A 25,939-nucleotide genomic window follows, 5' to 3' on the forward strand; every position below is an offset into this window, starting at 1 on the left:
TTCTGTGTTGTTCACTTACAAGATGTGCCTCATGTCATTTACCACTATAAAAGGCTTTTTGAGTCTCCTTGTTCTTGTTTTTTGTGGGCCAGTTTCTACTCTTTTCCCTACATCTCTTATAGAAGTTCTTGATTTCTTGAGTAAATACTTTGTTTTTTTCCTTTTGTTCCATGTAGTATCTTATGTCATCAGTATGAAGAATTTTTACTCCCCATGATATTTGGTAATCTATTTGAAGGAATAAAATCAGTCATTACTAGTTTTTTCAACTACTAAAAGGAGAAATCTGTACTTTTTCTTTGAAGTTAGGTAACTGAAATCTTTACTGAGAAATTCTTCAACTCACTCTCCCAGAGCTTGTCCTTTTGCAGTTTTTCAGATATAGTGACAGAAGGTAAGTCAGTGTAAAATACTTTTCCCCACTTTTCTGGTTTGTTATCAGTTTTCAGAGAATTCAAAAATGGTTGTTCTTTTTTTCATTTTTGACCTGGACTCCACCCTGGAAATGCGAATTGCTATGGATCTTCATGGCTCTTCAGTCACCTGGCACTCACATGCTGGGTCTGGAGAAGGTGTCACATCCAGCAGCTCTGGAAGCACGGCTCCCCAAGGCCCGATGACTGGTCAGGTGCCTCTCCCCATCCATAGGCCACCAAGTGTTACCCACTTTCTCTTTTTTTTAACATTACTATATACGAATTATATTTTTTCTTGTGCTAATCATATATGCACTATAGAATTTTCAGAGTTGGTTGCAGTGCCTTCTTTTCCATTTCTTAATGTAAGTTTTCTTCTTTTTTTTTTAATGTAAGTTTTCTACATAAAATTACCCATAGCATCCAGTGAAGACAGATGCAACAGTGAGAGCAGGAGTTTTGCTGGTGAGAATGACAGGTAAAAGATGAAGGTATTATTTTAGAATAAAAGGCTTTGGTGAGGTAGATGTAATGGACAAAGAGGCAACAAGATACGGGGCCACTGTGATGAGAAGATGCTAGGGTAGAAGAGAGGCAGCCTGAGGAAAAGAATATGCCAGAAACTGAAGTGGAAGGCACTTGTTTTGCTTTTTGTCCAAGGACCTGGTGATGTCACTATACCCATCACCATGAGAAAAAAACACTCTCTGTCCCTTACGAACCAGGGTGAGCAGGAACAGGAAAGGTAATTTTCTGTGGTTCCCAGGGGAAGAATAAGCAGCAGGTAGGTCACCCTGTGGCCCTGACTCCTGGGGCTAGATGGGTTAGAAGGGATGCTTGCTGATCTGCAGAACCTGCTGTTCTGCCACTCAGCCCTCACGTCTTTGTTCTTCCTCCAAGCTTCCCTTTCCCATCCAGATTACCTGTTGTTGGTGGAAATTACTGGCACTTTGTTCAAACCGTTCATCTTTGGTCTCCACAGTTTTCCCCAACTTCTGCAGTACCTGGGAATATAAATCAGAGAGGTCCACACTGTTATAGTCAAGTCTCTCTTATCTGTTGGCCTCATTTGACCCTGGCTTCTGAGTCTCAGATTCAACTAAAGGGAGTACATATATTAGCCCAACAGAATTAGAAATACAGCATGTTGCTGAAAAGTCAATTATGTTTTATGGTTCTTCTCAATTTGAGGTATTCAGCAATGTGCTAGAGTATATATAAAGCCCAGAATAAATAAGGTGTGAAATTGTTATTTAGAGTGGTTTTCTGTGGGGATGGGGGGAGACTATTATATTAAAATAAGGATTAATTAGAAGAATGCAAATGTGCATGGCTAAAAACATGAGCTTTGAAGACATTTTTTCATATGGGACACCCTCTTCCAGCCATAGCAGCAGATTCCTTTAGATAGATAAAGTCAGAGAGGTGGGTAGGAGACTCTTTTCTCTGAAGACCCTTGTAGGAAAACCAAGCAGCTCTGATATTATGCATTTGAAACCTAGCTAGAAGTGAATACTATCGATAGCTACCTCCTCTCCTCTAGGACCCAGAGAACCAGGCATCATAGTGGTCTCAGTAATGATGCAAAGGACACAGAAATGAGAAAGATACAGTTTCTCTTCTCCTAGAGGACACTCATTTATAACAAGTAAGAAAGCCCTGACTCTTCTACCTGTAACCCCCAGTTTGGAAAGAGGCACCACTATTCCCCAGGCCCAAGTCAGAATCAGGAGCTTCCCTCAACTGCTTCTCTCTCACTTCCTTCATGGAATCCCTCACCATGTCCACCTCTGGAAACCATCCCGTGTTTTCTAGTCTCACTGCCATGGCTTTAGTCCAGGGCCTCATTGTTTTTTTTGGCCTGTGACAATAGGCCTATCTTGTTGCTGCTTAAAACCTTCTAATGATTCTCCATTCATCTGCTCAACAAATGTTTTAGTTAAATGTCCATTATATATTTACAAGTTATAGTTGTACTCTAGCATATGGGTCTCTAGGATCTGACCCTTCATTCAGCCTCAGCTCTCACTATTCCTTTCTCCTACAGGTCTCTCTCTCACTCATGTTTTTAGTTTTCTAATAAGCCGTACTGTTCTTGTTGTAGATGCTATTCCCTCTTTCTGGAATGTTCTTTCTTACCTTATCATCAGGCAACTATCTAAAATGACCAAATTCATACTCTATGTTCTTTGTGACACTTAATCATATCTATTGCATCTCATTAATCAAGGTAAATCAGTCCCTCCTAAGCACTTAGAACTTCTGCACCTGTATACATTTCTATTACTGTTGTTCTTTTTTTGTCACGCTGTGTGGCTTGTGGGATCTTAGTTTCCCAACCAGGGATCGAACCCAAGCTCCTTTCAGTGGAAGCATGGAGACTTAACTTGCCTGCTGATTTGCAGAACCTGCTGTTGTTCTACCATTCAGCCCTCATGCCTTCTTTCTTTCTACAAGCTTCCCTTTCCCACCCTCCAGACTACCTGTTGTTTATGGAAGTTATTGGCACTCTGTTCAAACCGTTCATCTTTGGTTGTCAGTTTTCCCTGGATCATTAGGGAATTCCTCTCTTACTGTTTTGTTATTTGCATTTATCTTTGTCTCTTTTTAAACTGTGAGCTCCTTGAGGATTGGACACTTGCCTTACTTGTTTATATTTCTCAGTATGTAGCAAATAGATACTTCATACTTACAACAGGAAGGAGAGTGAGACTGATACAGGAGGGGACCAAAAGGTAGGGCCTTGAATTTAAGATTTTGCTAGACTGGAATAAAGTAAAAAGGGTGAGGGTAGAAAGAGGATTTCAGGCGAAGACAACATCAGCAAAGTAACAGAAGTGTGCAGATTCACAGTAGTTTTCATGAAATGGTTCAGCATGACTGGTTTAGAGTGTGTTACAAGGAGTGATGTGTAAGGAAACTAGAGATTGGAGTCTCATTGTGAAGAACTCTGAATCATATGAAGGAGTGCCCAGGTCTTGGGTGTGAGGCCAGCTCTATGCAGGCTCTGACTCAGGTGTCTCCATTCTTAATCCTGGGGTTCTGGAGCTTTCTCTATGGCAGTTAAGACCAAGGTCTCTGGAGCCGAACTGAAATATGCCCGTATCTTGGCTTTTCTACTTACTGGCTATAAGCCTTTGGGCAAATCACTTAAATTCTAGAGCCTCAGTTTGTAGAACTCCCTTTCCTCCATTAAGATAATAATACCTCCTGAAGTTGTTGGGAGAATTAAATGATATTATACACATAAACTGCTTTCACAGTGGTGCCCTATGGTGAGCAGTTAATACAAATCCACTATCATCGTACTGAGTTCCACTCTATTCCCTATAAATACCTGTCTTTACTTCCTTTTCAGGGCAGCCATCTGTGTTTGTGTCTTTGTTCTGCCTCACTTAACACAGGGCCCTGGGTGTGCAGAGTCACTCATCTTCCCAAGCTCCACCCTCTCCCCTCAGCCAAACACTGTCCTCTACCAGAAAGTTGCAAAACCACCTTGCTTAGTGGTAATCACAGGTCTCACTTCCTTCCTGCCAGCCCTCCCTTCCTCTGCCTGGGGCTTGGTTCTTGGCGGGGAGGGGGGTGGAGGCTGAAAGGAGAGAGGAGTCGATTCAGTCTAGAGTCTATGTGACAGGCCTAGGAGCAGACCAACATCCCCAAACCTCAAAAGGCTCAGGGCAAAAGAGCTTGGAGGGTGTGGGAGTGTGTTTGTTGAAGGAATACGCCCACCTTCAATTCTGAAACTGAAAAGATGAGCATGATCACCATGAAAACATAACCCAGTGTCTTGGGGCCAAAGTATCTGTTGTCTTAAGCAATAGGGCCGTGTCTCAGGGCACTTAAACTATGCTGTAGATGTTCCTCCTCAACGTGAGTTCCTTGAGGAAGGGTGATGTATGGTGCTCCAAAAATGTCTGTTGAAAGAATTAATAATTTTACCTTTGGGTCACTTACTAATGAAAGACCATATAATGCTAATCCCTAAAGTCCTGCACTGAGAATTCTGCCCCAATTTGCCTGGCCTAGCAGCTAAGAAGTTGGAATACAGATATTTAAGGAGAAAAGACCAGGGACAAGAAAAAAAGTAAATGTGGCAAAATGTTAACACTTGGTGAAATAGGTGAAGAATATTGCAATGTTCATTCACCTATTTTACCTTTTATGTAAGTTGAGTTACAGGTATAAAGCTTAAAAAAAAAAAAAAAAGCCACTGCAGACATGTTTGGTAGCTGTAGTTCCTCACTATGACCCCTCCCTATAATCATTTATTATATTTTAGTTAATTCTGTCAATTGGAGTAATCTGAAGAGGCCTTGGAGGGAATCCTTATTGTCAAGATATATTCTAAAGTAGGCTCTCCTTTATCCCCTCATATATTTTCTAGCTTTTTCTCCCACCAATCCCTGAGCTCCAGCTCAGCAGCATTTCTCCCTAGTTTGCCTAAAAGGATTTCCAGATTCTATGCTTTGCTCATGTTGGCATTCCTCAGCTGGAATGCTCTCTCACCACTTGCCTGAGGAACTATTAATCAGACATAATTCCTATCTCAATTCAGCCTTCACTACAAAACCCTGTTCTGTTCTCAAGTCTTCTGAATTCCCATGGATTTATCTCTCAGGTCACTTATTTTAATTAAAACAAAAACAAAAACACCTAGATTGTAAGCTTCTAGCAGGCAAGAATGCTTCTTACTCAACTCATCTCTAAGTTCCAGAGATGAGTTGTCCAGCCCATATCGTGGACAAAGGGATTTTTCTGTAAATATTGCTGACTGAACCCTCACAAGTTGCCTGAAAGTCAACAGAGAAAAAGACCAACAGAGGAGTGGTAAACAGTGAATGCCCTTTCTCAGGGGAGATGTGAGAGGCCTGCCACAGAGAAATCACCAACAGATGGTGAAAGCATCCGTGTGAAATGTGAAGATGTGGCATACTGTAAAAACACAGTAAAGCCAGACTCATCTTGAATCTGAGAAGGAACTGGAAAATAAAACAAGACGATGCTTCATCGCCACCAGTTTAACAGTCACCAGACCTTCACTCGCAGCTTTACTCCTGCAAGAACATCAGCAGGAAGTGGGCCAGCACAGCAGGAAGTGGGGAGACACAGATGTCAGAGTGGTTTTTCAGGAACCTTATAGAGAGCAGCCTGAGATCGGGATCCTAAGGCAGGACACCTGAGTTTCAGTGATAATTCTGCCACTTGCCAATCTCTTTTGAGCCTTATTTCCTCATTTCTAAATTTGGGATACTAACACAAAGCTTAAAGCGTTGAAAAGATGAAGTGAGATCATATCACGAGAATGTGGGCTCCATAAAGGGAGAGATCATGGCCTTCTTATATTCCTGTGCTTTGTCTAGAGCAGGCACTTGATATTTGACACATTAGTTGTTACATATTACAGTCAACCACATATAGTAAAATTGCAGTGTCCCAGGGAATCCTTTCTTTTGACTGTAAATTTCTCCGTCTTTATTTTGCCTTCAGTAACTTCCCAAGACTCAAAAACTCTGACAGGCTGAGCTGAACTCTTTCTCCTAACCCAGGTCATTTCCATCCTATCCAGACAACACCCACTGCCTCTAGGGTACCAGCTGTACTGCTTGAAGTTCAATGTCTGCTTGCCTTTGTGTCTAAATCTGGGTTCAGAGTATCTCCTTGTTTTCTGCAACAGCCTGGGACTTTCTCAGGGCAGATTCAAGTTTGTTTCTCTCTCTGCCTTCTAGGGGCTCAGATTAAGAACAGGGTGTATCTGGGCAGTTGGGAAATATTTGACTCTGAGGTTCAAGGAGCCCTCTCCCCTTCTCACTTCAGTGTCCTTACCAAATTGAGTCTCCAAATCACTGAACATCAACTGCATTTTACAGATGCAGAATCTGAAGCCTAGAGCAGAGGTGTTATTTACCTGAGGCTTCAAGTTCATGCTTTTAAAAAAGAGAGAGAAATTTTAACCAAGGGCATAGTGATGGGGCTTCCTAGGTGGCACTACTGGTAAAGAACACACCTGCCAATGCAGGAGACCTAAGAGATGCAAGTTCGATCCCTGGATCAGGAAGACCTGCTGGAGGAGGGCATGGAACCCACTCCAGTATTCTTGCCTGGAGAATCCCAGAGGAGTCTGGCAGGCTACGTCCATAGGGTAGCAAAGACATGACTAAAGTGGCTTAGCACGCATGCATACATAATATTGATAGGTTGGATGATGACAGAAGGTGAGAGAAGGAGGTAAAACATAACTATTGTCCACAAATATTTGGCCTTTGGCGATTTCTTTTTGTTTTTCCATCCCATAAGAGTAACCAGCCTTCTCTTCTCTAGTACCTCCTTTTCCTCCACAATGACTTCTAACTAGACCTTTCCATAGGCTTTGTAACCTTTGGAGAGATTGAAACCATGATCAAGGTGAAGTTAGGTTAAGGTGAAGTAACAAAATCTAGCCACACAAAAATCTTTCCCTTTTCCTCTGCTCTTTAACATGACCCAGCTTCCTCAGACAAAGACAGGGGAAACACACACAAACCTACCCTTCCATTGTGAGCCTCTTAAAGATAAAGACTAAATCTATATTCCATCAATTCTCCATTAATAATCCCACTTTGGAGAGCTGGTTGCCTTTAATCTTCCCAGCACCCAAGCTAGTGCTCTGCTTTTATTTAAATTCTTAAGCATATGGTGTTCATTCAAATGCTTCTAAGACCATGAAGTCTTAGAAAACCAAGATTCTCACTCAGGTTCTGGTTATCTCTCTCCTTCCCATTCTCCTTCTAGCCTATTCATTTCTCCTTACCATCTTACCTATCAGGGTGTTGATGGGTGGAGAGCAGGGATTCAGATCAGAAGCAAAGAAAATATTCTGGACATATAGAAACAAAAATGCCAGTGAAATGTGTGGAGAAATGGTCACACCATCTAGGTAAGTGGGCAAGGTACAGATAGACAGACAGTCTACCTCGAGGGAGCCCTGCTGTGCTTAGTCACTCAGTCTCAATCCTGTCGGACTCTTTGCGACCCCATGGACTGCAGCCCCCCAGGCTCCTCTGTCCATGGGGATTTTCCAGGCAAGAATATTGGAGTGGGTTGCCATGCCCTCCCTCCAGGGGATCTTCCCAACCCAGGTCTCCCGCACAGCAGGGGGATTCTTTACCGTCTGAGCCATCAGGGAAGCCCAACGGAGCAGGGCCACTCAAAGCTAATTCAGGACACAGTGCAAAAAACGGTGCTCCTTGCGCACCCCGAACCAAGTACTCTCCAACGCCAAAAGGAGGCACAGGAAGCAGATATGAGTTTCTGCTTATGTCAGCTAAAGCAATAGCCTGCGACCAGGCCGGGTCAGGCATGGAGAGAATCCGTCAGAATTACTCTAGTCCTCGTGGACTCCAGGTCCCACCTAACGGGTGGTACTCGTTGCCAGCCCAGCTGGTGAGTGCTGTCTTATGTGGGAAATGACCCTCTTTGAACCTCCAGTTTCATCATCTGTGAAAAATACCACTCTCGCTGGGTGGCGAGGACAAAATTTGCTACAGAGCAGTCACCAACGTTTAGTTCCTTTCTTTTCCCTTTTCTCGGTCAGCTTGGGCGTTGTTTAGGTTCCAAGAGAGACAGACGGTGGGAACTGTCTCTCAGCTTCCCCCATCCCTGTCCAAGACGGGCGAGGCTCTCTGCCTTCTCTCATATCTGCTGTTTTCATGGGAACCCCTGCTCGCCTTTCCCGACGTCAGCCTTTGTGTCCAGCCAGGTCTCCCGCCCCGAGCACCCCGCACACCCTGCTGCCGCGTCGGGCCTCAGCCTCGGCTCCCAGCCTCCTACCTTCTCTTGGGCTCTGCTGAACTTCTTCTGCACCTGCTTGGCGAAGAGGCCGGCAGCGCCGCCCGCCCGGCCCTCGGCCATCCTGCCAACTCCCCCGGGGGCGGCCTGCCCTGGCCCGGCGCCCTGTGGTTTTCTCGAGGCCCCCAGAGGAGGAAGTGCGTTCCCGTCATGCCTCGCATCCGGCCAGGCGGGCCTCGCGCAGGTCACCCCGCCCCGTTGCCGCCTGGGAATCACCCTGGACCGCCTGAGGCCCTGGGCCCCGCGGATGCAGCCGGAAACATGCGCAACACAGGCCCAGGGCTGTGGCCTAGCCCACGCGAGGCCCAGCTGGCCGCTCCCCTGCGCTCTCCCTGGAGGCCCAGGGCGTGGGCGAGGGGCCCGCGGACACTTGTGGGGCTCAGGCTTGTTGGGTCTGTTCCCAGGAGGCCGGAGACGCAGGTCTGCCTTCCGGCGGTGCTTCCTCCCGGCCAGCTTCAAACCCTCTACCCCTGAGGTAGAGGAATACCAGCAGCCTCTACCCCTGAGGTAGAGGAACACCAGCCGCAAAGAGTTTTCAAATCTGGGCCAAGACAATGTTCCCTGAGAACTAACCAGCTGTAACGATCAGCAGGGGAAAATAACCGGAACAGGAGGATAGAAATTTTTGTTATTTCCACTCAGTGAGAGTGTTGAATGGGGTGTTTATGGATAAGTGTGCAGGAGCAGCGTACTCCAGTATTCTTGCCTGGGAAATCCCATGGACAGAGGAGCCTGGTGGGATACGGTTCATGGAGAGACAGAGACAGGACTTAGTGACTAAACAACAACTGGATGACCACATAAAATGGACTTTCTGCTTCAGGGTGGAGTTTTTAAAGATGGAAGCCCTCTACTGGAGAGGTTGGCTCTGTCAACCGGGCCAAAAAAAAAGCACAATCTGAAAGTTGAGAATTATGTTTTATTTAGCAGACAAAACTGAGGACTTAAGCCTGGGACGCAGCCTCTCAGCTCTGAGAAACTGCTCAGAAGAGGTAAGGGAAGAGCCAACAGGTAATCATCAAAAGATTATAGTTAATTAAAGAAAACCAAGTATCTCAAGTTAAGGACCCACTCCAGTGTTCTTGCATGGAGAATCCCAGGGATGATGGAGCCTGGTGGGCTGCCATCTATAGGGTCGCACAGAGTCGGACACGACTGAAGCAACTTAGCAAGTTAAGGAATTTGGTACTTTTCTATTTGGGGGATGATGCACGAGTCTGGGCTCACTGAAATCATTCCTTGGATATGTACCTCAACTATCTGGGGCCAGTATCCTGCACTTTCTCATCCCGAGTCTCCTCAGGGTACAACAATGCGTGGTGGCTGCAGTGGCTGATGGCCTGAGGGCCAGCATCCTATCTCTCTCCTGAGCTCTCGGGGCTCACCATGGAGAGGATGGGGCTGTAATGTGATGACTTGATGGCTGCAACATCCTTTGTTTACTGATATGTCAGGCAACAATTTTTCACTCATGACTCTAAACCTAAACTGGTAGGAGGGGTAGGTTGAGCAGAGGACAGGACTCCAAATCTGGACTTGAAAGAGAGGAGCAGCTGAGCTAGAAGTAGAAATGAAGATGCTTAGAAAGGGAGAGGACCTTATAGAAAAAAGGCCAAAGAGTTGGATATGGAAGCCTGTGCTGGGCATGGGGAGCAAATTTTTCTAGCTGGAGGAACTAGTATAGTGTACTAGATGGAGGCAGAAAATACATTGTGTAAATTGGGATGGGACTGCTGAGATTATAACAGTTGCTTCTCTAGGTCGGTTTCCAAATGGAAGTTGCTTCCTGACCTGATTGAGAAGATAGCTGGAAATTAGGACACTAGGTTTGGAGGAACCATTTACTCAAGGATTTTGCAAGTAAAATTCCCCAAAAGGAGGAAAGGAGGTCAAGATAAACTTCCTAAGGACTGGGGAAGGAAGCTGAACGCCTGGGACAAAATCAGAAGGCCTTCTTTGCTATCATTTTCCAGATCACTCCCCCAAACAGCCATATTGCACTCAGAATCAACCATGTGACAGGCATTGCTGGGTGATGGGAAGCCAAGAATGAATGTTTTAAAAGTGATTCTTGACTTAAAAATGCTTAAAGTCTGGAAGTGGAGATAGGTTGTTAATCAGATGATTTTAGAGATGAATACAAAAATTTCGGGTAATAGGTCATTAGGGTTTATTCTGTTATAATGCTAGCTGTGGGGATGATCTAGAAGGGGCACAGTGAAGAAATGGAAGGACAAAGTGGGGGGAAGTGGGAGGACAATGGTGCTGTGGGAGCACTGAGAGAGATGGTGATCACCACAGATGTGTCAGTAGCAGAAGGAGGCCAATACCTGGGTCATTCTCTGGAATTCACAGCATCCTCAGTAATGCAGCCCAGCCACTGCTTCCTAAAAAACCCTCTTCAGTGCCAAACCCTTGGGAACTGAAATTGATAGTCACCAAATCATGAAGTATTAGAGCAGGACAAATCTTTGGAAAGTACCTAGGTTGGGAATCGGAGTAACAGAAAGGGTGACTTGCCCAAGGTTATCCAGTTCCTCTGGCAGGCTACAGTGCATAGCGTCGCACAGAGTCAGACACAACTGAAGCGACTTGGCACAGGCACACACACCCAGTTTGTTGGTAGTAGAAAAGAGATGGGAATACAGGTGTCCTGTCAAGCCCAGCTTCTTTTAAAAAAAAATATTTAAGTAATTGATTTATCTGGCTGCAAGAGGTCTTAGTTGTGGCATGCAGGATCTTTTAGTTGCTGCATGGGAACTCTTTTTTCTTTTTCATGTGAACTCTTGTTAATAGTGGTATGTGGGATCTAGTTCCCTGACCAGAGACTGAACCCAGGCCCCCTGCATTGGGAGCATAACGTCTTAGCCACTGGACCACCAGGGAAATCCCTTGCCCAGCTTCTTTTGCTGTACAAACTGTTCTAGAAGACTCTGCTGACCAAAGTAGCCTATAAATTGTGAGACCAGTCTTGGACAGTTTCCTCTAATGTAATGTTAACTCTCCAGATCCCTCTTGTCTGATCCTCAGCAGTTGCTATGAAAAACTGTTTCTGATCCCCTTAGCTTTCTCCTTTCAGTTCCCTCTTCGCTTTATCATACGCCACTCTTAACAGACTGAGCCCTGGCCAGGATAGGGAAGATTTATCAGCTTCCCAGTTCTGTGTTTTTTATAGAACCCCGGATCCAGTTGCCTGTTTTAGTCCAACCTTGAAGTGCTGACTCATACATAGCTTGAGGCCCCATATTCTTTTCCCCTCAATCCTTTCCTTTCTTTGTTCCGCATCTTCTTTTCTCATTTTTTCAGTTCTTTCCTCTCTATCTCCTTTCTGATTTGTCACTTTCACTGTCTGCTGGCACCTGACCTACCACCTAATCTTATACTCCTATCTCTAATGTATCCCCACAGTTGCCATGACTCAGAACTTTGGGGTGAGCCCTGTTCTAGGCACTGACGGGAGAACCAAAAGAAGGCTGAGCCCCCAATCTACCTGGGAGAGTCAGGGCACATTTTGTCATTCTGGAACATTTTTAAAGCCCTCTGTGCCTCTGAATATAGCAAATATGTGTGGGAGAAGGGGCAGACAGGCAGATTAACAGATGGGTAGATCCTTCAATTGGCTTAGTTTGTGAACTGACAGGGATGGCAGCAAATGGAAGAACCAGCCCAGAAATCTGGTGAAATCCAACTCAGGCCCTATAACTGCCTTTCCCCTAGAAGGCTTAATTACAAATAAAAAGACACAGGGTATTACATATATTCGATTTTATTTGCTTTTCCACATCTGGCTCAATAGTCTCTTAGACTGGTTTTTTCCTTGATGGCCTCAAGTTCTGCTGTCAATCCCAGAACCATCTTGGGAATACCACTGGACTCAGGAAGATGTTCAGTTGCTGGCAATGGCCTGAAGGAAAAACCGGTTATATCCAGTCAGCAACTTCTGCTCACCTCCTTTCTTTTTTCTTCAGGGCTCCTAGTTGAGTATGGCCCTGTACTGGGTTTATGGGGAGTTGTGAGGGTGGGAGGCAGGAAGAAGTTTTTAACTGGTCCAGGACAATTCAATGCTATAAGCACATACTCAGAACATAGTGGCAGACCTTGAACTGGTTGTAAGTCAAGGTTCATGCCACAAGACTCCAGAATGTGTTTGGAGGCTGGAGGGCACAGGTGGGATGGTGTGAGGCTCCACCACCAGGTCAGTGTAGGTACATTCTCACCTAGCCCTCAACCATTGTTTAAGGTGGTAAAACCTCTTGCCAAATGGTAGAGCAAATTCTCATGATGCCCTTAGAAAGAACTGGTGGGGGAGAATGTTAGTGCGTATTCCCTTGCCTGGAGTGTGCAGGCCTTTCTGAAGCCATTTTCCCCTTGGCCTTGACTTGGACAGCCCTGATAGGCACCTGGTTCAGGTCTGCTGTTGCCACCACCTTACTCTAAGTAGTAAACAAGATGGTGAAGCCTGCTTAGTAGGTATGTGAAGAGGAACTCAGGATGGCAACACTATCAGGGGAAAGTTCACTAGAGGGGAAGGGAAAGGGGTAAATAACTATTTGAAGGCGATGAGGAAGATGATGGCTTCTCCTGCCCAACTTTTGCTCCCCACCCCAGTCAATGCGTGAATCTCCAGGTGACTGTATTTCATCCCATCATTTGAGAGGACTCACATTATTTATCCAAGAGATGTAAGCAGAGACCCGGGTGAAGACTGTGGGCTTCTTGGCGACATTACAGCCCAGGCTGGATACAAAGCTGGTCACACCGTGGACAGCATACTGGCCATTCACCAAGCAGTGAAGGGGGCCTCCAGAATCACCCTGTGGGGAAGAGAAGCAGAGTCCTAAAACTCCAGATCTTTGGATCTTTGGGCCTTTGTTTCTGCTTACACCCTATCCACCCACATCTCTGTTTATAAATCCCGTACTGTATAAAAGCTCCAGTTGAAATCCCTACTTCCTTCGCATCCCCACTTTCTAAACAATTATAGTACTTCTTCCTTTCTTCTGCAGCCCATATGTCATGTTCTGCCTTGTGTTTTGGTTTCATAATTTGTTTCTAACTCCCACGCTTATCTGTGAGCTTCTTGAGACAGGAACTACATCTTGCTGATATTTTCCACTCTACAATGCTAGCCTAGAACTTTGAATGTCTTAAGTTCAATAGCTATTACTGACTTAAATTGAACCTACGGTGGGGGAAATAGGGTGTTCTAATGATTTATCTACCCCCAGCATTCAGACCAATGGGTCTAATTGTTCAGCATTTAGATAACAGGGTAGGTAGTCAAAACATGTTAAGCTAAACTGAGGTAAGGAGAAGAGAAAGTGATGTATTGGGTAGTGGTTACTTGCTTGGGCTCAGAATCAGGAGAATCTGAGTTTACAGATTATGACCTTGATACTCTTTTTCTTACTCAGTTCCCAGATGTCAGTTCTGTGATTCTAGACGTAAAATTGGAAGCTATTTCATTGAAGAATCTGACCAGCACAAGAGGGAAGACTTTGAGGTACTATCATTAGAAGTCCTCCAATGAACCGGCCTAGCCAGATCACCTGACAAAGCAGTTCCCTATAGACGAACCCCATCTATGGCCCAGAGGTACCTATCAGCTTGCCACTGTCCTACTCTGAAATAAGAGCAGATGGTCAGGGATGACCAAACATCTGAAGAAAGTGTTAGTTGCTCAGTCGTGTCTGACTCTTTGCGACCCCATGGACTGTAGCCCTCCAGGCTCCTCTGTTCATGAGATTCTTCAGGCAAGAATACTGGAGTGGGTTGCCATTTCCTTCTCCAGGGGATCTTCCCGACCCAGGCATTGAACCCGGGTCTCCTGCATTGCAGGCAGACTCTTTACCATCTGAGTCACCAGGGAAGAAAGCCTCAATATAAAAATAAAGATCCTGAGTGAAGTAAGTCAGACACAGAAAAACAAATATCATATGATATCACTTATATGTGGAATCTAAAACAGAAGTAGAGTCACAGATGTAGAAAACAAACTTATGATTATCAGGGGAGAGAGAAATGGGCGGGGAGGGAAAAATAGGGAGATTGGGATTGACGTGTATACAGTACTATATGTAAAACAGGTAATTAATAAGAACCTACTGTACAGCACAGGGAACTTCTACTCAATATTCTGTAATGGCCCATGTGGGAAAAGAATGAAAAAAAAAGTGAATATATGTATAACTGATTCTACTTTGTGTATACCTAAAACTCACACAACATTGTATATTACCTATACTCCAATAAAATTTTTTTTTAAAAATTTAAAAAATAAAGATCAAAATAAAGAGAAAGAAATAAACAAAAAATGAAGACAACCAAGATTATGCAGGGAGAAGACTATAAACAATAAAACTATATAAGTATTATATCCATGATATAAGAAGAGCAAGCTATTAGAGCATTCAGAAAACAAAAAGCCTTTGGAAACATGAATATGATAGTAGAAATGAAATATTAGGCTAGGAGGTAAAGTAGACAAACTATATAGAGAGAAAATAAGAAAACAGGAGACCCAGTTTAGGAGGTGGATTGTGAGTAACAGGAATTCTAGAAACAAAAAATGAAAACGGAGGGGAGGAAATCATCAATAAATAAACATTTTCAGAACCAAAGGTCTGGAGTTTCCAGGATGAGAAAACTCACTAACTGTCCCTCAAAATGAATGCAAATAGACCCATACCAAGACACAGAACACTAGGTCAAGAGAAGATATAATAGGTCAGTTATAAATTAGTGGAGAGTTTAAGGCTGAACTGGTGATGAGTTGAGTATGTTGTTAGTTGTTGTTTGGTCAATAAGTCTCATCCAACTCTTTGTGACCCCATGGACTGCAGCACTCCAGACTTCCCTGTCCTTCACTATCTCCCAAAGTTTGCTCAAACTCATGTCAATTGAGTTAGTGATGCCATCCAACCATCTCATCCTCTGTCGTCTCCTTCTCCTTCTGCCCTCAGTCTTTCCCAGCATCAGGGTCTTTTCCATTGAGTCAGCTCTTCTCATCAGGTGGCCAGAGTATAGGAGTTTCAGCTTCAGCATCAGTCCTTCCAGTGAATATTCAGGGTTGGTTTCCTTTAGGACCGACTGGTTTGATCTCTTTGCTGTCCAAGGGACTCTCAAGTCTTCTCCAGCACCACAATTCAAAAGCATCATTTCTTTGGTGCTCAGCCTTCTTTATTGTCCAATTTTCACATCTGTGTGACTACGGCAAAAGCCACAGCTTTGACAATATGGACCTTTGTCAGCAAAGTAATGCCTCTGCTTTTTAATATGCCATCTAGGTTTGTCAGAGCTTTTCTTCCAAGGAGCAAGCGTCTTTTGATTTCATGGCTGCAGTTACCGTCTACAGTGATTTTTAAGCACAAGAAAATAAAAACTGCCAGTTTCCATTTTCTCCCCATCTATTTGCCATGAGTATATATTATGCAAATTTTAAAAGACAATTATTAACTCTAGGGAAAACAAAATTATTCAGGGAATAGCATTTTACATAATTATAATAAATACTAAATGTTAATTTAACTGAAATTATTTAGGGATCTTGGGGTGGGGATCAGAAAAATTCATGCTTGAAGGGCAAGTATAAATGTGTAAAGGAAGAGAAGTTCCATATCTTGCATTATGCCTGAAGTGAAAAATTAAGTAGCAATATAAGTATATGCTTTTAGAGAGCTGGAGGTAGACATAAAAGAAATCAACTCAAGAGTTAAAAGTAGTCCCCTCTAGGGAGGGAGAACTTGTAGAAGAAACACATGACTGTTCTTTCCCACTATCAAGCCTCAGAGTTTTATTTGCCACCTTAAACAAGGTAATCATTCAATGAAAAAAAAAAAAAAAAAGAAGAACTAGGGAAAGAGACCAAAAGTTCAAATTGGGGCTAATTTTTTTTTTTTTAAGGAAGTAGCTGTACCCCACCCTCACTATGTTTGGGAAAAGAAGATGGTTATTCTTTTTATAAAAAGAAAGATGTATATTCCTTTAGGTTATTGTACTCAATACAAAACAGTTTAAATATCTTCCACCTAAATTCTTATAGGGATTTGAGAGTATTTCTAAACTAGAGGAATGGAAGGTAATTGAATTGTGTACCGTATTACTGTCTTATGCTAATTGACCTGAAAAGAAACAAAAGCTCTGTAGTGAAGGAGGATATGGCTGAGGATTTTAGGGCAGAAGGAAGAGCTGGGAGAGAGCTCAATGGGAGTGGTTGGATTGCCGTGAGAGGCGTTTAGTGAATCCCCTCTGAGGAGATTGGCTGGGGACACAGAAATCTGAAAGCCCCAAAACCAAGACACAATATTTGGGAAGTTCCAGTGGGAAGAGACTGTGGAGACACAACGGCCTCAGAGACTGATTTGCAGTGTCAGCCAGAAGGAAAGTACTCTAGTTTTTCAGAGTTCAAGACTTTGAGAGCAAACAGGGGAAAGTGAATTAAACTCAGAAAGGTTAAACCTTAAGAGGTTATTGGTGAGGCTGGCTGGTGAGGAACTGGAAGAATTTGACTTATGTGTTTGTCTTCATTGATTTATTTATTCATTTGGCTGCACTGGGTCTTAGTTGTGACATGTGGAATCTAGTTCTCTGACCAAGGATCGAACCCAGAGCCCCCTGTATTCAGAGCGCTGAGCCTTAGCCACTAAACCACCAGGGAAGTCCCACATCTTTTTTTTACCCTAACTTGCAGGTAGGGTTCCCAGGATACAGGACTTTTAGATGTGGACAAAAAAAATGTTGCCTGCTGTGTCAGTACATGAAGTGTTGCCTGCTATTCTGGGAAACAATGAATGTTGCCCACTATCAAACCACCTGCCCCTGCAGCCACTCTCCACATCCTGAAGGGATTTCAAGATGGAGAAAAATGATACTGACCCTAGATAGTTACAATGAATATCAAAGGTCTGGTTTCTGTGAGCCCAGACTCTTGCATCTTCCCAGACAGGGAAAAGCACTGAAACCATTCACTTGAGATGTCTGTTTCTTGTTATTAGCAGTAATCTTTGATGGCTAACTGTTTTTTTTTTTTTTTTTCCCCCAGCAAAAATTCTAACATCCCCTGGCTCCTTCCTTACCTCTTTGAAACTGTTCCTCTGAGCTGTCTGAAAGGGTGTCTTCCAGGCTATAGTCCTCAGTAGGTTCATCGACCAAAACAAAACTCTTAACTTGTAAGTTGTGTAGTTTCGGGCTTTTTTTCAGCTGACCTTGGGGAAGTCCTGGGAAAACTGGGATGAGTTGGTCACCTTACTTTCATAGTACTAAGTGCTCACCAAAAAAACCTTTAATTTTTGATTCTACTATTTCAGCCAGCCTACCAGTCTCCTTCTGGCTTCTCTTCCTCCTCCACCCAGCTTAGAGCTTGCATTTGATCTGAAATACTTTTATGTTTCAATAATGCATGAAAACCCAGCCCTGAACTAATCCATTGCCTACAACTAGATCCTTGAATGGAGTGAATAATTTACCCATATGATTATTGCATGGTCTCTAACCTCAGCCTGTCAGCAACATCATGGAGGCCAGTCTTTCTCCATTCATCTTAATCCAAATCCATCCAACCCTTTTACCCCTTCATTTTTCCACATTTGACTCCTAGTTCATGAGTAAATAGAAGCAATTACAGAACACCCACCAAATTTCAGCTACTCAGCCTGCACATTATTTCATATCCACGCATGTTTCTGTGTCCCTCTTCTATTCAAAGCCAGCTCCACCTGTGTTCTTGGTTCATCTCTTCCTTCCCCTCTGGGATCTTGCTGTGCTGTGCTGTGCTTAGTCGCTCAGTCATGTCCGACTCTTTGCAACTCCATGGACTGTAGCCCTCCAGGCTCCTCTGTCCATGGGGATTCTCTAGACAAGAATACTAGAGTGGGTTGCCATGCCCTCCTCCAGGGTATCTTCCCAGCCTAGGGATCGAATCCCTGTCTCCTGCATTGTAGGCAGATTCTTTATCAGCTGAGCTACCCCTGGGGGAGCCCCTGGGGTCTTGCATCATCCATTTATTCCCTCTCTCTGACTCTACAGGATCCTTTCCTCTCTGCCCAGAAATACACTCAATTTTCTTCAATCTTAAAAGATGCACCCGCTCCATGACTTTCATCCTCCTGAAAGCCACCAGACTTTTAAATTCCTCTTTCATCCAAGATTCTTGAAAGAGTATTCTATGTTTCTTGCTATTTCTTAGTGCCTCTTCATGCCTTACCTTTCAATCAAGCTTCCGTCCTCATCACTCCACTGAAACTGTTCTGGCCGTAGTTACCAGTGATCTGTCAACTGCCAAAGAAGCTACTTTCAGTTATGCTCTGTGGCTCCTGGCTTCACTGTAGGCTATGTGATGACCTGTCAGTATTTCCTGAGAGTTTGTAAACCTCTTATTACTATGGTTTTCTCTTACTTCTTAGATCCTTACGGATCCTTTGTCCTCCACCTAGCCCTGAAGCACTCAAATATTCCTGTTATCACAGTTCTTCCCCAACTCACTGTTTTATTTTTTTTTTCCCTCATTCTACCACTTTTCCCTGAGGGAAGTGGGGAGTAGAGGGTGGGAGAGTTTGAGGAATCTCATTTCCTGTTGAGCTTATCTCTAGCCCAGTTTTCTCTTCCAGGCTCTACTTTCTTTATATCTGGTTTCTTACCAGTTAAACTATAGCTGAATGTCCCACTGAGATCTCAGACTCAATTTGTCCAGAACCATATTCATCACTTTCCCTCCCAAATCCTAGAAATCTTGTCTCATTGGACGCTGCAAACCCCTCCCCCAAATCACTTAACTGAGATGCCTGGAAGTCACTCCTGATCCTCCACCTCCCTCCTTTCCACTGCGCTAACTTGGACCCTCAGATTTCTTGCCTAGATAATTGAAACAGTCTCCTAAGTAGTCTCCCTGCTAATTTTTCCCTCTTCAAATACATGCTTACCTTGTCATCAGAGAGTGCTTTTAAAAGGCAAATCTGCTCACGCTGTTCTCTCGTTTAAAACTCTTGAAGGGTTTCCCAGTGTCTAAGATAAAGTGCATGTCCCAAGCATGCTATTTGAATGAAGGCCCAAGTCCTGTGGACTTCCCTGGTGGCTCAGACGGTAAAGCGTCTGTCTACAGTGCAGGAGACCTGGGTTCAATCCCTGGGGTTGGGAAGACCCCTTGGAGAAGGAAATGGCAATCCACTCCAGTACTATTGCCTGGAAAATCCCATGGACAGAGGAGCGTGGTAGGCTACAGTCCATGGGGTCGCAGAGTTGGACACAACTGAGTGACTTCACTTTCACTTTCTTTCACTTTCCAAGTCCTGTGGCTCCTACCTGTCTCTAGTGTCATCTCCTGACATTCCCTAGAATGGTAATAGTTTAAGTTGTAGCCCAGAGGTCAGCACATTTTTTTTGTAAAGAGCCAAAAAGTAAGTATCTCAGGCTTTGCAGGTCCTACAGTCTCTCTCCCAACTGTTCAACCCCATGAATGCAGCCATAAACAATGTCATGAACAAGTATAACTGCATTCCAAGGAAACCTTCTTTTTAAAACAAACATTGAAATTTTATATTTTTCATGTGTCATAACATATTCTTCCTTTTTAAATTTTTTCCCAACCATTAAAAAAAAATATAAAAAACATTCTTAGCTCACGGGCCACACAAAAAACAGAGGCAGCAAGTTGGGTGCTGGAGACTGTGAGCCCTGACCACTGCTCTAGCTCTAGGGAATGCCTTATAATTCTGTGTGTTCTAGGTTCTTAGCCTATGTCTCTCTTCAGGTTCTCTCTCTCTGAATATTTTTTCCTCTTTTTTCTTGCCTGGCTTTCTGTTTAACCTTCATGACTCACTATGAACTCTAGCTTCTCGGGGAAGGCAAGTCTTTTCTGACACCAACAGGTAGAGAGGGGAGTATCTGGTTTTTGGATTCCTGTATCACCTTTAGGCATGTCTTTATTATAACACTTAGCCACACTGTAGACGTTCTGTCCTATGTCTCTCCATTCCTCCACTAGATTGTGTTTATATTCATCTTTGTATCTTTAGTATTTTTAATGCAGATGAATCAAACACAGTGCCTAGCATTTAGCAGATAATCAAGAACTTTTATTGGACTGCAGTACCAAATCTGTAAGATGGTGTATTGCTGATTGATCTTGTGTAAATAGAAGATGATTCATACATATATATAATTTTATAATAGTTTATATATATTCTATTATAAAGCTATTTAGTGTACTTTCCCCTACCGTATTCACCTGTATATATATTGCTATCAATACTACTGGGTCAAAAGGGTGGTGGTAGAGGAGCTATAAGAAAAATTAGGGGACTTCCCTGGTGGTCCAATGGCTAAGACTCTGCACTCCCAATATAGGGGGCCTGGGTTTGATCCCTGGTCAGGGAACTAGATCCCACATACTGCAACTGGGAGTTCACACGCCACAACTAAAGATCCCAGACAGAAGATCTCACGTGTTACAACTAAGACCTGGTTCAGTCAAATAAATAAACAGAATATTAAAAAAAAAAGAAAGAAAGAAAAATTGGGGTTGATGGGAGGGAAGCTACCTTATACACAGTCACAACCACCAATCCAGGCCTAGCCCTACTGCAGCCATTAAAAATCTAAGGCACAAATAACTTCTAAAGAACACTCACATATACCAACACAAATGTTAGGCCACATGCAAACTTTTGAGGTGGGGGCATCAGGCAGGCAAGATGAATTTTAAGGTTCCTTTCAACTTTGAGATTCCTGGAATACAGACTTACCAGCACAGAATAATTCTCATCCAGACACTAGACTAGAAAGTTGAGTCTCTATATATGGGTGGGAGTAGGCGTGGAATAGGAGGTGAGGAAAAGGTAGGGGGTGAGAGGCAGAGAGGAGAGGGAGCTGGGGTGAGACTTCTGACACTCTGAGCCTGTGTTCACCTGGCATCCAGCACGAACTCCGTCTCCTCCAGCGCACACCATGGTGGTCTTCACAGTGGAGCCCCAGTAGGAGGAGCTGGAGCAGGTGGCGTAGTCCACGGAGGGCAGGTAAGCCTGCTGCAGGGTCTGGGCCAGCTGCCCATTGGCTGAACAGCACACACAACTTTAGAGGTCAGCCCCAGATGCTGTGCAGGGAAAACCTTCCACACCTGGCCAAACTTTCCCAAGCTCTCATGAAAGCTGAAGTCAGGGTAAGCTCCTTTTCTCTGCCATGTCATAGACTGTCCTCTTGTTTCTCTTTAGGTGAAAGGTACAGGCACCTTTCTTGACTAGTAGTCCCATATTCCAAACCACTAACTCATGACTACTTTAGTTAAGTAACTGCTAAGTTGGTTCAGTCGTGTCCGACTCTGTGCAACCCCATAGACGGCAGCCCACCAGGCCCCGCAGTCCCTGGGATTCTCTAGGCAAGAACACTGGAGTGGGTTGCCATTTCCTCCTCCAATGCATGAAAGTGAAAAGTGAAAGTGAAGTCGCTCAGTCGTGTCCGACTCTTAGCGACCCCATGGACTGCAGCCTATCAGGCTCCTCCGTCCATGGGGTTTTCCAGGCAAGAGTACTGGAGTGGGGTGCCACTAGAATGGTCTTTTTGTTAATAACTCATCTGTCTGTCCTGCTTCCTTACACCATAAACCCCATGGAGTAGAACTGGAACTGTGTAGCCTTCTTTCCATTTCTTAAGAGCTTAGTGCAGTTTTCCTTTATCTGATTTTTTTTTTTCTTTTTGGATCCTTACAACAACACTTTCATGTTATATACAGATCGGGAGATTGAACCACAATGACATTAAGTGAACCGAGAGCAAAGCTGGCTTAGAAGCATGTCTGTCTCAGCCCCAGGTTTTCCCACTAGACTGTTGCTCACAGCAAGACCTCGCCTCTCCTGCAGAGCTCAGATCCTGCCCGGTGGCTCTCAGCCTTCTGCACCAGGCCTGCTATCTCTACCCTTGTTAACCATCTCTGCTCATAGCCCCTCCCACCTTTCTGTGTCATCCAGTGACTTTCCCTTCTAGTAATCCTCCCTGATTGACCAGAAGAGGGCTGAGGCCGCCCCTGCCTTGACTTCTTTGGACCTGCAACCACCCCTGGCTCTTTCGCTCCAACCCACAGCCCAGTGATTTGTCTATGGGGGTAGCATGATGCTGTAGTGACCACCAAAGTGGGAGCCAAAATACCTGCGTTCTGGCCCCAGCTAACCAGGTACTAACTAGTCACTAACTAGTCATGTGATCTGGAACAAAGTCTTTACTTTCTTTGGGCCTCAGTTTCCTCATATATAAAATGAGAGGCTAGTAAAAAATACTCTCTGAGATAAGGCCTTATTTTTTTTGTTGCTAAGAGTCTGTGAATCTCTGAATTGACTGTTGCATGGCTTGTTCTTAGGTTGATTTCACGCACCAGTTATTTTATCTCTGGTGGTTCCTCTGGTTCCTGGCCTCCGGCTCTGAACACTTAGGACCACAAAACTAGGGCTGCAGAAGCTCAGCCAGCTAATCAGTATCCATGTGGGGGATGGATGGTGCCAGTGCAGGCAACTTACTCTTAGTCCTGCCCCAGCCTGTGATGTAGCAGGGCGTGTTGTTAGCCAGGATGGTTCCCGACTGTGGCAGAACACCCAGCTGGACATAGCTGTTGAGGGTAGCACTCTGGGCCAGGCGCAGCACGGCGATGTCGTAACTGTGGGTGGAAAGGAGACTGCTTGCTGGCGGGACCGGAACTTCCTTCAGCTCAGCATAGGGACAAGCCCTCCCTAAGCCTTGTATCCCCACAGGATCGGAAACCAGTGACTTCGAAGAAGGAGGGGACTCGCCAAGCTTCAAACTTGAGGAATTGCGCATTTGGAGTCTAGGGTATTCTGTGTGTAACAGCAGCCCCTGCTGGTTAGGTCTTGGCATGGTCGCTAGTTCTTATTTGCAGCCCCGGGGAGTGAAGCTTAGAAAAGAGTGGAGGGCTGTGATCTTGGTAGTGGAGAAGACTTCTCAAATGAGAAAGACATAAAATGCTTTGCAGATGTACCCCAGTTACTGGAGCCCATCCCCACTCCCACACTCTCTAGACTGGCCACCCTTTTAACTACTTCCTTTCCAAAAGTTTACAGCTTAGTCTTGCAGAAGTTTTCTTACTGTAAGATTCATTTTTAGGAAGTCCGTTTTTGCTAATGGTGGTGGTATAGTGGCTAAGTCGTGTCTGACTCTCACGACCCCATGGACTGTAGCTTGCCAGGCTCCTCTGTCCATGGGATTTTCCAGGCAAGAATACTGGAGTGGGTTGCCATTTCCTCTTCCAGGGGATCTTGCTGACCCAGGGATCGAACCCACATCTCCTGTGTCTCCTGTATTGCAGGCAGATTCTTTACCACTTGAGACATTGGGAAAGCCTACCAACATCTTAATTCTCAAAGTCCTCCTGGATGAATGTGAAGGAAGCCCAGACCCTGTGGCTGGGCAGCCAGCCCTCCACCTCCCAGCCCCGGGCCAGCGCCACCTTGCCCTACCCTGCAGCCACGTTGTTGCTGTTCCAGGATGGATGCACCACGATCTTCTGCACGCTGATGTACTGCTCGGTACCATCGTTCTGGCTCAGGTTGTGGTCTCCCAGCACCACACGGAAGGTCATTTGGCTGAAGGGAGAGAGGGAACCCCTGAATGAGCCTTTTATTTCTCCTCTCAGAGAAAAGTTGGTAAGGCATCTTCCATCTCATTTTTAGGACAGGAACTCATCTTTTCTGGCCCCGGCAGAAGGAATATGGAAGACCCTGGGAGATGAAGAAATAACCAGCCCTCTCATCCCCAAGTTGCTAACTTGTGGAAGTGACAAAAAATACCATCAGCTTCATTTCCCCAATATACTAAGTTAAACATCAGAGGCTGAATATCTCATAACTTGGGAGAAGTGTGGTGGGCATAAATGAAAGACTGTCTCTCAGACCACAGGGGGATGTTGAGAGGTATATAAGCTTCTAGACCAAGAGTTCTTAAAACATGGTCCCTGGACCAGCAGCACCAGAACTTGGAAACTTGCTAGAAATGCCGATTATCAGGACTCAGCCTGGAGTTCTCTATCAGAAACTCTACTGGGTGGGGCCCAGCAATCTGTGCCTTGTAGGTGATTCTGATATATGCTCAAATTTAAGAACCATTGCTCAAGATAAAATATGAAAAAACGGTTACCGATCAGGCATTGACTAGGTACTTAAATATTTATCTACTTAATCCTCACAATAATTCTACAAAGTAGGTATTATTACCCCGTTTTCGAGATAAGAGAGTAAGAGCTTAGGGAGCTAAGTAAGCCATTCAAGTTCACTTAGCTAGAAGAAGGTGGGACTGGATTTGAACATGAACTTGTCTGATGCCAGGCTTTGAAAAGTGCATAGTTTGTAGTTTTCATCTCACTACCTCCCTACAGTCCCCCAAACACCTTCTTAAGTCTTGTCCTGAGTGCTCCAGGATACATATTCCTCTAGAAGGACCAGACTCTTCCCCTCCCAGGAGCTCAGAAAAGCTGGTTTGTTTTTCTCACCTATCCACACAGTGAGCCGCTGTCATCACCCACTTCTGTTTGATGAGGGTGCCTCCACAGGTGTGATACCAGGAACTTCCAGACTTGTACTGGAGGGAAATCTAGATGGGGAGAGAAGAAAAGAGGGATAGGTTGGTGTTTTTTAAAAAAACTTCGTCCCAAACCAAGATCTCCTTAAATTCCTGCCGTCCCTCAAAATATCCGCCAACTATCTGGGCTACACATACAGTGCATTTGGCATCGTTACACTAGGTTGTTGCAAAGGGCCAAGAACCCAGGTCCTTCTACCTCCATTGCCTCTTGGGAAGGAAATGTAGCCATGGAATTGCTCCATCACCTAATTCACAAGCCGAGGTCCCCAGAACTCCCCTCCAGTGTTTTCAAGATACACCCTGGCCCTTCATTCAGCAGATGCTTAGAAATGCCACTGGAACATTCGTTTTAATCAGTTCACGCCCCCTCCTTCGGTGGCTCTTATCACACAATAACCCTACTCCTGAAAATGGAGGCTCAAACTTTTGTAAATTGGGTTTAATTCAGAATTAATTGCAGTGATTCCTCTCAAAGTATGGCTATTCACCAGTCAATTTGCCAGTTTTACACAATTAGAATTGCTTAAATCAAAGCAGAGCCCTATTTTGAAAGTGGAAACTCTTTAAATAGCCACATGAACAACGTGCTTTATTTGGGGGCAGGGTGTGTTCAAATGTGACACACACTGCATGGAGAGGGCTGTGTGTGTGTGTGTGAAAGTGTGTTGCATCTATGTGAGTCTGGCATACAGTCTTGCTAGTGTGGTCCAAGTGGTATCGCTGGGAGTGTACATGAGGTTTGTGTTTGTGTGTGTGCCTGGGAAAGTGAGTGTGGTTGGTGTTTTTGCATTTAGAGAAAAACTCCTTTTGCATTTAGAAAAACACTCCTAAGCCTGTTCCCATTCATCTTCAACATCTAGAATCCAAGCAGCTGGAGAACTTCCTGTAGATAAGGATATGCACACATATGCATAAGAGTGTGTGTCAGGGCACAAGCAACTCTTATTTCATTGGCAGTCTGGGGCTGTGAAGGAACACCCACCTGAGAGGGCCAAGAATTCTTTGAGACCGCAGTCCCTCCAACTACCCGGGCGTTGGTTTCTGGAAAGTCCTGGGTGCTGTGTCCTTTGTGGAGCAGAAGAAAAGTGAGTGATGACTAAGCGTGGGGTCAGCTCAGGGTGGGAGGG

The 25,939-nt window shown here is 44.6% G+C and overlaps 2 protein-coding genes across 3 annotated transcripts in view; both read right to left on the reverse strand.

The window, feature by feature from the left end:
• BIN2 (bridging integrator 2) overlaps positions 1-8,814 on the reverse strand; it is a 37,754-nt gene extending 28,940 nt beyond the window's left edge. Inside the window, exons 1-2 of one of the 2 annotated variants that reach the window (XM_010857845.1) lie at positions 8,223-8,814; positions 1,340-1,420 (exon numbers count right to left, since the gene is read on the reverse strand). In XM_010857845.1, the coding sequence (XP_010856147.1) occupies positions 1,340-1,420; positions 8,223-8,303 (162 nt within the window). In that variant the 5' untranslated portion in view covers positions 8,304-8,814. The remainder of the gene's footprint in view (positions 1-1,339; positions 1,421-8,222) is intronic. The other variant, XM_010857844.1, reaches the window with a different exon arrangement.
• A 3,176-nt stretch (positions 8,815-11,990) lies between these two features.
• The window catches only part of CELA1 (chymotrypsin-like elastase family, member 1), a 21,812-nt gene continuing 7,863 nt past the window's right edge, over positions 11,991-25,939 (reverse strand). The window contains exons 3-9 of the mRNA XM_010857851.1: positions 25,795-25,877; positions 24,721-24,821; positions 23,693-23,818; positions 22,739-22,875; positions 21,140-21,285; positions 12,905-13,054; positions 11,991-12,144 (exon numbers count right to left, since the gene is read on the reverse strand). Of these exons, the coding sequence (XP_010856153.1) occupies positions 12,127-12,144; positions 12,905-13,054; positions 21,140-21,285; positions 22,739-22,875; positions 23,693-23,818; positions 24,721-24,821; positions 25,795-25,877 (761 nt within the window). The 3' untranslated portion in view covers positions 11,991-12,126. The remainder of the gene's footprint in view (positions 12,145-12,904; positions 13,055-21,139; positions 21,286-22,738; positions 22,876-23,692; positions 23,819-24,720; positions 24,822-25,794; positions 25,878-25,939) is intronic.

Source organism: Bison bison, unplaced genomic scaffold (genome assembly GCF_000754665.1).
Source record: "Bison bison bison isolate TAMUID 2011002044 unplaced genomic scaffold, Bison_UMD1.0 scf7180017864383, whole genome shotgun sequence".
In the NCBI taxonomy this organism is placed as follows: domain Eukaryota; kingdom Metazoa; phylum Chordata; class Mammalia; order Artiodactyla; family Bovidae; genus Bison; species Bison bison.